The sequence below is a fragment of the Thamnophis sirtalis genome, unplaced genomic scaffold, assembly GCF_051295495.1.
Source record: "Thamnophis sirtalis isolate CommonGarterSnake01/CBP01778 unplaced genomic scaffold, rThaSir2_p1.2 scaffold_1, whole genome shotgun sequence".
Lineage (NCBI taxonomy): Eukaryota > Metazoa > Chordata > Lepidosauria > Squamata > Natricidae > Thamnophis > Thamnophis sirtalis.
The window spans coordinates 66,977,977-66,991,840 of record NW_028261381.1 but is presented as its reverse complement, the minus strand read 5'-3'; the positions used below and the strand labels follow the sequence as shown (position 1 = coordinate 66,991,840).

The 13,864-nt window shown below is 40.4% G+C and overlaps 1 protein-coding gene across 1 annotated transcript in view; it reads right to left on the bottom strand.

Annotated features, from left to right (window-relative positions):
* Positions 1–1,959, bottom strand: part of LOC148049496 (membrane-spanning 4-domains subfamily A member 12-like) — a 7,253-nt gene extending 5,294 nt beyond the window's left edge. The window contains exons 1-3 of the mRNA XM_087714765.1: positions 1,121–1,959; positions 246–374; positions 5–61 (exon numbers count right to left, since the gene is read on the bottom strand). Coding sequence (XP_087570891.1) covers positions 5–61; positions 246–374; positions 1,121–1,330 — 396 coding nt within the window. The 5' untranslated portion in view covers positions 1,331–1,959. The remainder of the gene's footprint in view (positions 1–4; positions 62–245; positions 375–1,120) is intronic.
* Between the last annotated feature and the right edge of the window lie 11,905 nt (positions 1,960–13,864).

Here is a 13,864-nt window from a genome sequence, read left to right as displayed (position 1 = left end):
TTACCAAAACATGATTTGGACTGTTCGCAGCTGATACACAAAGTGATCCAGAAGAAATAAACTATGGAAAAGGAAAAAGAAGAACAAATGATTGGAGTCCACTGCAGATAAAAGGGGGAAATTGTCAGAAAAATCTGGCACCCATGAAAAGCCAGATAGGCTCCAATGCAAACAGGACTTTTATAGGTAACCCTTAGCCATTACTGCCATGGAGCATGACTCAACAAAAATGTGTACATACTTACAAATATCCCTCCCCAAAAGGGGTAACCTCCAACTGTACACAAGCTGCGGTGGGAGTCAGGAGAAGAAATTGAAAGAAGCGAGACAGCCCCATAGAGGATGTGGATCAGCCCAATCAATATTTGGACAGCCTGCAGAAGGAAAACAAACAGTAAGACAACTTTGTTCGCTGAATCTGAGAAAAAAACATTCTTATTTGTTAGCACTCCAGGAAAGGCATCACTTTATATCCATCTTTGAAAGGTCCTTCAAAGGTGTTGGGGCTTCTAAGCTGCCAGTGCAGGTGTTGACCCAAGGCCTGGTTTCCTATGGTGAAAAATCCAAATGGGGAGAAGGGACAGTTTGAGACCCATTGTCACTATGTACCAGACATTTACTCCAGATTATGATTTGTTTGACCCTCAGTGGGACTGCTTTTGCCAGAAAGAAGGTCTCTACAAATATCAAGATAGATATTCAAAAGAAAAATGACACCTGTCACTACAGACTCTTCTGCAGGAGGATGTTGATCACGGTCATAAGCCTAAAGTGACAGCAACCGACTTGGGCTGCAGACAACCCATGACCAGTTTCTTCTGGAGAAATGCCCAACAGTTGCACTTCTCAGAGGAAAGGGAGAAAAAGAGATCTGGCTGAAACCTTGGCTGAGCTCCACTTTCTCAGTTAAAGAGCAAAGCAAAAGAAATTCATATCAGAGTCAGAACGTTTTGCAGAAACACAAATGAAACCGCCAGGAAGAACAGAGGTTTCTGGAGTATATTCCAGAACCAGACAACAGCCAAGCCAAGTTCCAGAACATCAACATGGGGCTCTCAGATCTCTACATAGCTCTAAAACCTTAAAGGATTCAAACAGAGACATAGCAATTCATGCCTACCCCAAACACTTTGGGCTCAGCCTTGAGGAATGTTTCCAAAGGACCATTTTGTGGGACTTGTTGAGGAGCATTGGTGGGAATTTGCTGAGCTCCATAATGGGGATATGGAGTTGCTCCAGATGTCTGAAGAGCAACACTGGACAATCCAGGAGCCGTTTGGATTATGTTTGCTCCATTAGAGGTGATGAGAACTGCGGTTCCAGTGGCCATTCTTGCTGGAAGTGATGCCACAGCTAAGATACCTGAAAACAAACAAGTTAAGAAAAGTTAATGTCTTAACATCAAGGAGGCAAATTCTGGTCCTTCTCCTTAATGTCGCTTTATGAAATAATATTTGCCTGCAGTAAAACTGAAGAAGATTTCCAGAAGGCTTCAGGGAGCAGGATAGTAAAAAAAATATACAACTTTCTCAGGGATAGAAACCTGTCCTTTCTCCATCTTTCTGCCAGAACCAAATAGGTTTCTTGCTTGAGAAGTTTTTAGGGAAAAAACAAGAAAGTCCAGTTGCCTTTTGAAAAGCATTTTTGGGACAACCATGTCCTGGTTGATTTTGAATCTCCATGGACATCAGTTGAGGAAAAGTTAATCAGAACATAACGTTTTTCAATGCAAAACGTCTTTTTCTGATCTTAGCACCACCTCAGATCCCCCAGCTAAATGACATTTCCATTTGGACAAGATTTTATTGTACCTGCGATTCAGTAAAGTCCTACATCTAGTTAACACTCCAGGTTTTGAAAACTCTGATCAAAGGGTCAGAATTAATCCCACTAGTTAGGATTTGTACAGGCCTTAAGAGGAAGCTTCTTCCTTCTTGAGCTGCATTAATTGGAAGTCAACGTAAAGCAAAAACCAACCCATCCACCCTCCTCTTTGAAGGATGAACTTCAAATATTGAATCTCTGTACATTTATATGGCGCCTTTGCAAACTCTTCCCTGTCCGCTAATTCTGCCCTGAAATCCTCCTGTCTATAAGACCTGCGGGGGCTGCGTGGCTGAGAAGACCGCGGGTGGATGGCTGCGGGGGAGAAGCGGCAGGCACGGGAGGGTCCACATATTAATTCCATGCTATTTTGTAAACAAGTAATCAGAATATTCTCACGGCGACCGCTCAAGACGAGAAACTCCGAAGACTCAGGGGAAACGAAAGTAACATAACAGGAACAAGTGGAGGGCGGGGCTCGTTCACCTACTAAAAGGGGGGATTTACTCATCTTAATCGAAGACGTATTTCTTGCCCCTTTAACTGTTGCAACAAATAAAAGTTTCGGGCAGGAACCTTCTGCGTGTTCAGAGATGAGAGAAAAACTCACCAAGATTATAAAGTCCGGTCATTCCCAGGCTAAAAGGAATCACTGAAATCAAACCCACCCCTCGACATGTATTTATTTATATGTTTGTTTGTTTATTCACTCATTTATTTATTTATCACAAAGTACAAGGAAATAAGTATGAAAACACATGAAAAATGGCACAAATAAATGGATATAAATAAGCCTTAAACACATAAAGAGTACAAATAAATGGGACAGTAGGACAGGGACGGTTGGCACAATGGTGAGCTTATGCACGCCCCATCTCTCCCGCTTCTCTCTTTCTCCCAAAGTAACCAAGTCCCGCGCTTGAAGCGACCCGTTTTCAACCCCTCGGAATCGCGAGAAAGAAAAACAAGGGAAGCGCATTGCGATCACAGCCTCCCCCCCACAACGGCGTGAAGGGGAGGCCGGTGGGGATCGATCCCAGCCTCCGATTGAGCTCCTGGCCAGACTCTCCTTGGAATACCTTAAGGGCCGCTGAAAGATCTGGACCAGATCCCTTTGCCAAGAAGCAGATGCTAAAGAATTTCTCTCCGTGCATTCGCAAAGTTATATTGGATTAATCTATTGCGTTTCCTTGTGCACTTATTCTGTACTGAACATTTGCTCTTTGGTTGACTCCTCCCTAGTATAGAGAGAAATTTCTCTTTATAAGATCATTTATAACAGAATTCGTCTTCATTGGTGAGATAAACTGCTCTGCTAGGGAGTCTCCGATTCCTTCACTATGTATGTTACACGAGAGAGCCCTCTGGAGTCCTGATCCTCCTATTGCTCTTTTGTATTGGCTGTTCTACGAACGTCTATGGGGCTGTGGAGAGCAGGTCGCTTCAATGCTATGATAATAGTGTTTTGGAAGGGGAGTCGGCTTCTGCCTCCCTCCCCCTCCAGATGAGCTAAACTATTCCCAGATTTCATCTTTTAAAAAAGCAGCTTCCATTATCTCTTCTAGAATTCTTCTACATGCCAAGATAATTCCCCTATATTACGACATTCGCTTTTCATGCCCTTAGTTCAATTCATTTCAAGGGGAAATTAGACAGGTGTTTCAATTAATAGGATGATAGGATAGGATGAGTGTGGCAGGTCCAGTTACCTGACACATTATAATTCTGAATTTAAGAAAAGGCAAAAGGAAACCCAAAATGTTTTGAATGAAATGCAAATATGAGTTAAAGAATTCACTAGGGAATATAAATCTATCAAGAAATTAAGATTTATATTAATAGTTCTCCATGTTAGCCATAAGTGAACTGGGAATGAAATTGAATTATTCAAAACCCAGACATTTTCAATTTATGAATAAACCAGGAAAATGGTTCTCTTATAAGCTTTCTTTTATGAGAAAAGAAAGATTGGAGGGGGGAAACGAGGGAGATAATGTATTGATGGACAATGTGGCTTACATTATTTAATATATCAATATTTAATGCATATAAAGGACGTTATTCTATTGGAGAAAACAACTGAGTATCAAAAGTACTAATGCAGAGTAAAGGTAACAAAGAAAAAGATAAAGGCAGAAAAAAGACTAAAATAGAAAACAAAAGCTTCCTACGTTCTTAGCATCAAATACTAATATAATTCCAAAATTATCTGTGATTACAAAAATGGTCATTTTTCTATTATTATTTTTTTCTAATCATCAAAAAGTCTAGTTACAAATACATTTTTCTCTTTCATGAAAAAGTCTCTAAGGGGTTTCCAATCAGTCCAGTCTATATCTGCCCCGAAAATCAGGTGGCAGAGGATTATTACAAGTGAAGCAAACAGTTGAAGAAGAAAAACATGGACTGGCTGATTATTTAAAAGAAAATCAAGAACATCTATTAATCGAAGTAAAGAACAAAAATCTACTGAAGGCCCAACAGACGAAACAAGAATACAGAAAAGATGTGATAAAATCAAGAATGGAGAGTTGGCAGAACAAACCACTGCATGGCCAATTTCTGGAAAAAATAAAAGATAAAGTGGACAGTGAACAAACTTGGTTATGGTTAACAACAGGTACATTAAAGAAAGAAACAGAGTCACTAATCCTGGCTGCGCAAGAACAAGCTATCCGCACAAATGCCATTAAGGCCAAAATCGAAAAATCCTCTGATGATGCCAAATGCAGACTTTGCAAAGAAGCTGATGAAACTGTTGATCACATACTCAGCTGCTGTAAAAAAATCGCGCAGACTGATTATAAATTGCGGCACAATTCAGTAGCACAAATGATCCATTGGAATTTGTGCAAAAATTATAATATCAAAACAGCAAAAAACTGGTGGGAACATCAGCCTGAAAAAGTCACCGAAAATCAGATGGTCAAGATCTTGTGGGATTTCCGTATACAAACCGACAAAATACTGGCACATAATACACCAGACATCACACTGGTTGAGAAAAATAAGGTTACAATCATAGACATCGCAATACCAGGTGATAGCAGGGTCGCCGAGAAGGAACATGAAAAAATCGCAAGATACCAGGAGTTAAAAATCGAAATTCAACGACTATGGCACAAACCAGCAGCGGTAATTCCAGTGGTAATTGGCACACTGGGTGCTATTCCAAAAACACTGGAATTACATTTAAAACAGTTAAAAATTGACAAAATCACCATCAGTCAAATGCAAAAAGCCGCACTGCTTGGATCTGCACGCATATTACGAAAATACGTTACGACATCCTAGGCCCCTGGGTGGGGCCCGACTAGTAACCAATGCCAAATCCGGCGAAACAACTGGCCGCTGTGATACAATTGTATAATAATAATAATAATAATAATAATAATAATAATAATAATAATAATAATAATAATAATAATAATAATAATAATAATACAGCAACAAACTGGTGGGAACATCAGCCTGAAAAAGTCACCGAAAATCAGATGGTCAAGATCTTGTGGGATTTCCGTATACAAACCGACAAAGTACTGGCGCATAATACACCAGACATCACACTGGTTGAGAAAAATAAGGTCACAATCATAGACATCGCAATACCAGGTGATAGCAGGGTCGCCGAGAAGGAACATGAAAAAATCGCAAGATACCAGGACTTAAAAATCGAAATTTACGTGTTTTCGTAATATGCGTGCAGATCCAAGCAGTGCGGCTTTTTGCATTTGACTGATGGTGATTTTGTCAATTTTTAACTGTTTTAAATGTAATTCCAGTGCTTTTGGAATAGCACCCAGTGTGCCAATTACCACTGGAATTACCACTGCTGGTTTGTGCCATAGTCGTTGAATTTCGATTTTTAAATCCTGGTATTTCGCGATTTTTTCATCTTCCTTCTCGGCGACCCTGCTATCACCTGGTATTGCGATGTCTATGATTGTGACCTTATTTTTCTCAACCAGTGTGATGTCTGGTGTATTATGCGCCAGTATTTTGTCGGTTTGTATGCGAAAATCCCACAAGATCTTGACCATCTGATTTTCGGTGACTTTTTCAGGCTGATGTTCCCACCAGTTTTTTGCTGTTTTGATATTATAATTTTTGCACAAATTCCAATGGATCATTTGTGCTACTGAATTGTGGCGCAATTTATAATCAGTCTGCGCGATTTTTTTACAGCAGCTGAGTATGTGATCAACAGTTTCATCAGCTTCTTTGCAAAGTCTGCATTTGGCATCATCAGAGGATTTTTCGATTTTGGCCTTAATGGCATTTGTGCGGATAGCTTGTTCTTGCGCAGCCAGGATTAGTGACTCTGTTTCTTTCTTTAATGTACCTGTTGTTAACCATAACCAAGTTTGTTCACTGTCCACTTTATCTTTTATTTTTTCCAGAAATTGGCCATGCAGTGCTTTGTTCTGCCAACTCTCCATTCTTGATTTTATCACATCTTTTCTGTATTCTTGTTTCGTCTGTTGGGCCTTCAGTAGATTTTTGTTCTTTACTTCGATTAATAGATGTTCTTGATTTTCTTTTAAATAATCAGCCAGTCCATGTTTTTCTTCTTCAACTGTTTGCTTCACTTGTAATAATCCTCTGCCACCTGATTTTCGGGGCAGATATCGTCTATCAGTATCACCACGTGGATGTAAACTGTAGTGCATTGTCATTAGTTTCCTGGTTTTTTGGTCCAATTATTATTATTATTATTATTATTATTATTATTATTATTATTATTATTATTATTATTATTATTATTATTATTATTATTTTGTCGGTATTATTATTATTATTATTATTATTATTATTATTATTATTATTATTATTATTATACAATTGTATCACAGCGGCCAGTTGTTTCGCCGGATTTGGCATTGGTTACTAGTCGGGCCCCACCCAGGGGCCTAGGACGTTGTAACGTATTTTCGTAATATGCGTGCAGATCCAAGCAGTGCGGCTTTTTGCATTTGACTGATGGTGATTTTGTCAATTTTTAACTGTTTTAAATGTAATTCCAGTGCTTTTGGAATAGCACCCAGTGTGCCAATTACCACTGGAATTATCACTGCTGGTTTGTGCCATAGTCGTTGAATTTCGATTTTTAAGTCCTGGTATCTTGCGATTTTTTCATGTTCCTTCTCGGCGACCCTGCTATCACCTGGTATTGCGATGTCTATGATTGTGACCTTATTTTTCTCAACCAGTGTGATGTCTGGTGTATTATGCGCCAGTATTTTGTTGGTTTGTATACGGAAATCCCACAAGATCTTGACCATCTGATTTTCAGTGACTTTTTCAGGCTGATGTTCCCACCAGTTTGTTGCAGTTTTAATATTATAATTTTTGCACAAATTCCAATGGATCATTTGTGCTACTGAATTGCGCCGCCAAATGCAGACTTTGCAAAGAAGCTAATGAAACTGTTGATCACATACTCAGCTGCTGTAAAAAAATTGCACAGACTGATTATAAATTGCGGCGCAATTCAGTTCTAACAGCAAATGGGGAGAACATTGGTGAAGTCAACATCAGATGAGGAATCTTCCAAAGGGACTCACTTTCACCACTACTGTTCAACATTGCATTAATTCCACCAACAATAATCCTATGAAAGACAAAATTGGGATCCCAAATTTCAAGCTAACATTGCAAGATAAACCATCTACTATACATGGACTTTAAAATGTATGCAAAAAGCTCCACTGAACTTAAATCAATACTCAACATAGTTCAGCTGTTCAGCAGTGACATCAAAATGAACAAAAAATGTGCTATATTATCCATGTGGAAAAGAAAAATTGAAAAAACAGAAGGAATAGAACTGGGCAATGGAAATATAGTGAAAGCATTAGCAAAAGATGATTGTTACAAGTACCTAGGCATATTGAAAACAGATAACATCTTGAATGGAAAAGTCAAAGAGTCAAAACAAAAGGAATCCAAAGAGTCCGCAAAATATTAAAATCAAAGCTGAATGCTGGAAGCATAATTAAAGTCATTTGATACATGTGCAGTTCCAGTGATACGCTACCTCAGCTGGAATCATCAACTGGACTTTGGCTGAACTGGAAAACCTGGACCAGAAAATGCACAAACTTTTGAATATGTACCACGCTTTACATACACAAAGTGACATCGACAGGTTGTACCTGCCAAGAAAAATAGGTGTTGGGGCTATTTCAAATCCATCGAACTGTAGAAGAAGAAAAATGAAGTTTGAATAATTATGTGAACCAAAGTACAGAAAAATTGCTGCAAGCTGTGAAAATGGAGAACAGTATAAAAACAAGAGAAACAAAGGCAGAATATAAGGAAAAACAGCTGGATGACAGATTAAATAAATGGAAAATCAAAGCTTTGCATGGACAGCACTTGAAAAACATTGAAGAAAAATGTGATGACAACTTGACGTGGACATGGCTTAAGATGGGAACCATCAAGAAAGAAACGGCAGGTTTAATATACTCTGCTGAAGAACAAGCACTACAAATTAATGCCATGAAAGTGAATATACAAAAATCCACTGACAATCCAAACTGCCAACTTTGAAACAACGAAGTCGAAACCATCTCACATTTAATATGTGAATGTAGTAAAATTGCACAAACTTTTTACAAAGCTAGACACGACCGAGTTGCTAAATTAATCCACTGGCCATTATGTAAAAAATATGACTTACCTGTCTCCAAAAAGTCATAGGAGCACAAAGTGGAAAAAGTTACTGAAAATGAGAAGGTAAAGATCTTGTGGGACTTTTGAATACAGACCGATCATCATTTGAAACATAACAGGCCAGATATCACGGTTGTAGAGGGCTGAAGCGTACAGTTTATTGATATCACTGTACCAAGAGATGCCAGAGTCGAAGAAAAAGAACTGAAAAAATCGCGACCTGGCCATCAAAACTACACGGCTATGGATAAAGCATGTAACAGTGATACCCATTGTCATCAGGGCACTTGGTACCATGTCCAAGAATTTTACAAAATACATCAACAAATTGCAGCTTCCTGTAATAACTGCAAAAAGCTGCGCTACTCGGAACATCTTATATTTTAAGAAGGTACTTTGTTGATACCTAGGATGCTGACAGCAACCCGTATCAACCATTAGCATCAGTCATTAGTATTTGTGATGCATTTTTGAATGTTCAGTTGACTGAATTTCATGTTTAATGAATAAAAATAATAATAATAACAACAACAATAATAATTCTGCCTCCTCCTCCTCCTCCTCCTCCTCCTCCTCCTCCTCCTCCTCCTCCTTCATTTCATCTGTTTCCATAGGATAAAGTAGAGAATAACAATCCAACAGTAATTCTAAACTGTTAGCTCTACAGATGCAGAATGTCAGGGTTCCGAGCAGTGCCCAATGCAATTAAGGGTCTCAAGCCATCCAGCAGTAAAACTCCAGGCTTTTATTAGTAGCACCATGCCGGCATTACCTATGATTGTGGTGGTGAACCTATGGCACGCATGCCGGAAATGCTATGCAGAGTCATCCAGCATGGGACATGCGGCCTCGCTTGCATTTCATCCACATTCCTGGGTACACACGTGCACCGGCCAGTTGACTTTTGCATGTGCGGGAGCGCCAAAACCTGGAGAGCAGCTTTCTGTCTCACGCTGGCACTCAAACCTCCGGGTTTCCATTGCACGCATGTGCAATGGCCAGCTATTTGTTGGATGGATGCCCTGGAAACCAGAAGTTTGGTTGATGGAACAGTGCTCCTCCTGCGCGCACAAAGGCTGCACATTCCTCATGGGATGTGCCATTTCCGGCACGCAGGTCAGCACATGGTGACGAAAAGGTTAGCCATCACTGACCTAGGTGAAGCCAACTCTGACTTCACGTCCTTCACACCTTTCCTCTGACCCTATTTCCCCCTTCCCCCAAAGTGTGTCACCCTGTCACATTGCGCAATGAGGTAATTTCACGGGTTCATCATGTACATACATACATACATTTGTATTTTTAAATGTCACTTTCTTTTCATCCATTGTCTAACCATTATGATGACAGCCTCCCCATCTGTCCATCCCCTTCTGTCCCATCCTCTCCTCCCCGCCCAGCTCTTTATCAAGACCTCCTAACAATTAGAAGATTTTGCCTCTCCTCATGTTGAGCAGAATGTGTGAAGGAACTTCTAAAAGTATCCTCAAGTTCAGAAGTGTCTAACTCGCTTCCCAAAGATTAGCCCATCGGTACAGGTAGGTCAGAGGCAGAGTTTCCATGCAGCTGCTTCCCTCCACTCGCTTTTCATTCTCAGGGAGCTGCAGGTGGCCCGGCTGACCCTTTAAATGCAGCGAAAGAAGAGTAAAACCTCCTTGGGGTTTGATGCTTCTTTCCTCCTTTTCCTTCCTCCGTTTTTCCTAGCTTTCTGTCCATTAACCCTGAAGAAAAGCCTCCGGTTAATGACCGTGTTACTAACTTAACAACTGTAGTGGTTCACTTAACAACAGTGGCAAAAAAGGTCGTAAAATGGGGCAAAATTCACTTAACAAATGTCTCACTTAGCAGCAGAAATTTTGGGCTCAATTGTGATCATAAGTCTAGGACTATCTGTAGTAAGTTATATTGAATTAGTATGTAAAGATGCTTCTAGCCCCATTCTCAGCCTTATTTTTTGGCTCCTCTCCTTAATCTGCTTTGGGAACTTTAGGATTAGAGTCATTAGTCAACCGTGACTTGATATTCTTCATACATCAGCTAAGCTATTTTGCATTGCTACTTTTGTACTGTTGAAGAATCAATACTTGAATCAAGCTTTCCTATCGTGGTTCTGCCCTCTACACTGATACAGTCCTGGACATAGTTCTGATGATGTTCATTCATCATGGTAACTGCAGGGTCAAAATCAGAGGTGGTATTCAGCAGGTTCTGACAGTTCTGGAGAACCGGTAGCGGAAATTTTGAGTAGTACGGAGAACCAGTAAATACCATCTCTGACTGGCCCTACCCCCATCTATTCTCTGCCTCCTGAGTCCCAGCTGATCGGGAGGAAATGGGGATTCTGCAGTAACCTTCCCCTGGAGTGGGGAGAGAATAGGGATTTTACAGTATCCTTCCCCTGCCATGGCCACCAAGCCATGGCCACCAAGCCATGCCACGCCCATAGCCACGCTGATACATTCCCTGGAATGGCCCTTGCTATATTCCAAGAAAAGGAAGCATACTGTGGGAGCTCTCTCAGCCCTAGGAAGCAAGCAATGGCGAAGCGAAGCGAGGCGAAGCAAAGTGAGGCAAAGGCAAAGGCAAAGGCAAAGGCAAAGGCAAAGGCAAAGGCAGGAAAGGAAGGAAGGAAGGAAGGAAGGAAGGAAGGAAGGAAGGAAGGAAGGAAGGAAGGAAGATCTTGCCAAGAAAAGAATAGGGACTTATCTAGTAAGTCACTAAGAGTCAAGACACCAAGCACATATACAAAAAAGAGAATTAGGAGAGGAGGATCTGACGTCGCGACAACATGATGTGCGATCTTGGAGCTCCAAGATCGCAATCAATATTTCTGCCACTGGATGGTCCATTTGGATCTAAACCATCCCGCAGAGATGGTGATAGTGAAGAGTATGTCCTGCTGATCTCAGGGACACTGTAAAGTCCCTGATTGATCCAGGAGAAGTTCTTATTTCCGATGACAGAAAAACAACCTTTGAAGCTGCTGAAGTTGGAACAGCTCCGGAATGGAAAGAAAGGGGAAAGAGAAAGCGTGTCAAATTGGTGAGGAAATTTTATTATTAGAAAAATTGAAGACAGCGCTGTCAAGAAAGAGGCTTTTGGCCGCTCCAGCGGTATGTCCGCCATACACACAAACACACACACACACACACACCAAAGAATCCCAGACAGAAAAAAAGCAGCTTCCCCACCATGGGCTTTGTTCTTAACCGACAGCAGGCAAAGGGAATAGAGAGAAACGGCGGCAAGGCTGCCTTTTGCTGGGAGAGCAGGAGCTTGGCCAACCACAGAATGGTGCCCTGGGGCTGGGATCCAAGGCACGCTTAACTAGGTGAGGAACTTGTGCGGACCCACCCAGGCATGGGAACTCAGGAAAAGAATGGAGGGGAGGGGGGGGCATGCAGAGAAGAAGAAGTGTGCCGAGTTGTCATCAGGGCTGCTGAAGCTTGCAAGGGAGATCTTGAAACGGAGGATCCCAAGGCTGTGGACGCAGTGCTTTGATCTGGTGATTCTGAGATCAGCAGCCACGAGGGATTGGCGAGGATGACCAGCGCTTTTTTCCTCAACCTCGAACTGGGTTTGATTCCCAGCATGTCTCTTGATCAGCTGAAGAGAATGTGATCCAAAAAGGAAAGGAAAGTGTCTGAATTAGAACAGACAAAGACGAGAATTCCCGCTTCAGGGAAACCCGGTGGGTCTAAATTGAAGTTTGCCTGTTCTTTGTGGCAGTTGCCCTCAATTAGGGATCCCATCAAGAGATCTTAATAAATTAATTGGCCATTTTAATGGCGGACATACCGCCAGAGCAGCCCATAGCCTCTTTCTGGACAGTCCTTGACAGCATTGTTGGGGTCCAGGGATCAATTGTACCAGAAAAATGGCCAATTAATGGAGATATGCATCTAGATTTTAAAATATATTTTTATTAATTAATTGAGATATGCATCTAGATTTTTTAATATGTTTTTTTATTTTATTTTTATATATACATCAATATCAATACATGAACGGTGAGGCATCTGGTTACCGTTCATTTTGATACAAATAACAATACTAATATCAATTAAACACATACTTCTATTTGTATTAAGATATAAACCTTCATTGTTTAATTATTCAATAGTTCTATGTATCATACTAATGCCAATTACAACATTGTTTAAGCATGTATAATAATACTATCTAATCTTTCAATTTAATTCTTTAATTTATTGTATTTAATCAGGCCACCCTTACTAATCCTAGTATAGTATACATATTGTATTAAAATCTAATTCCCTTATTCCATCTTGACAACAATCACCATATTATTTAAACATACATATTAAATCCATCTTTCAACCTCTAACCTTCCATCTATTTATTAGTTTATAATATGTATATTTTATTTCTACTTCTATTCTTTTAATCAGGTCCCCATTATATTAAAAGAATGAAGGGGAAACCCCCCCCCCCACAAGAAATAACATTTCCTTTCTATCCATCATCTCTTGCCCATTTTAATATTTCAATTCTTATTTGTGTTTTGGCATACCTCCCATACTGCTCTCTTGGATCTTTGTCTCTATATACCTCTGCATTTTTACTCTTTAGTCTAAGTCAGTGTTTTTCAACCACTGTGCCGTGGCACACTAGTGTGCCTTGACATAGTGTAAGGTGTGCCGTGGGAAAAACACTTTATATATAGTCAATATAGGCACAGAGTTAATTTTTTTTAACATTTTCTAATGGTGGTGTGCCTCGTGATTTTTTTCATGAAAAAAGTGTGCCTTTGCACAAAAAATGTTGAAAAACACTGGTCTAAGTATTCCTCCCATCTCTATCCTCTTATATTGCCAAGACTCCAGGGTATCTGTCCAAACCCCTATCTCTTTTTCAATGGGTTGTGTGTGGGGGTGGAGCGCCCACCATGGCCTCCTGCTGCTTGAACAGGGAATCAGCTCATCAAAGAAAAGAAATAAGAGTGACATCATTTTAACTGAGCTAGATTATATTCAGGATATTGCCTATCAGCTTGAGCCTCAAAGCCTGTGCAAATGTACAGTTTGTACACCTCTAAAATCATTGCAGGAGTCAAACTTTTCACCATGTAATTATGGACAGGGAAGCAATGAATCTGAATCTTCGCTAGGTTCCCGAGTCAGACATGAAGGCTCAAGAATTCTGAGAGTTGACGTTCACAGGTCATAAAGGGGCCATAATTGCCCCCCACCCAAGTATACCCTCCCTAAAAATAGGAATGGCTTTGATTTAGATATTGCATGTTTGCACACTTGAGAAATCTTCCAGGAGGCAGATAATGAATGGACTTATAACTTCCCCTATTGGAGATGGGAGCACAGTAAAAAAAATGTGGTTTTGA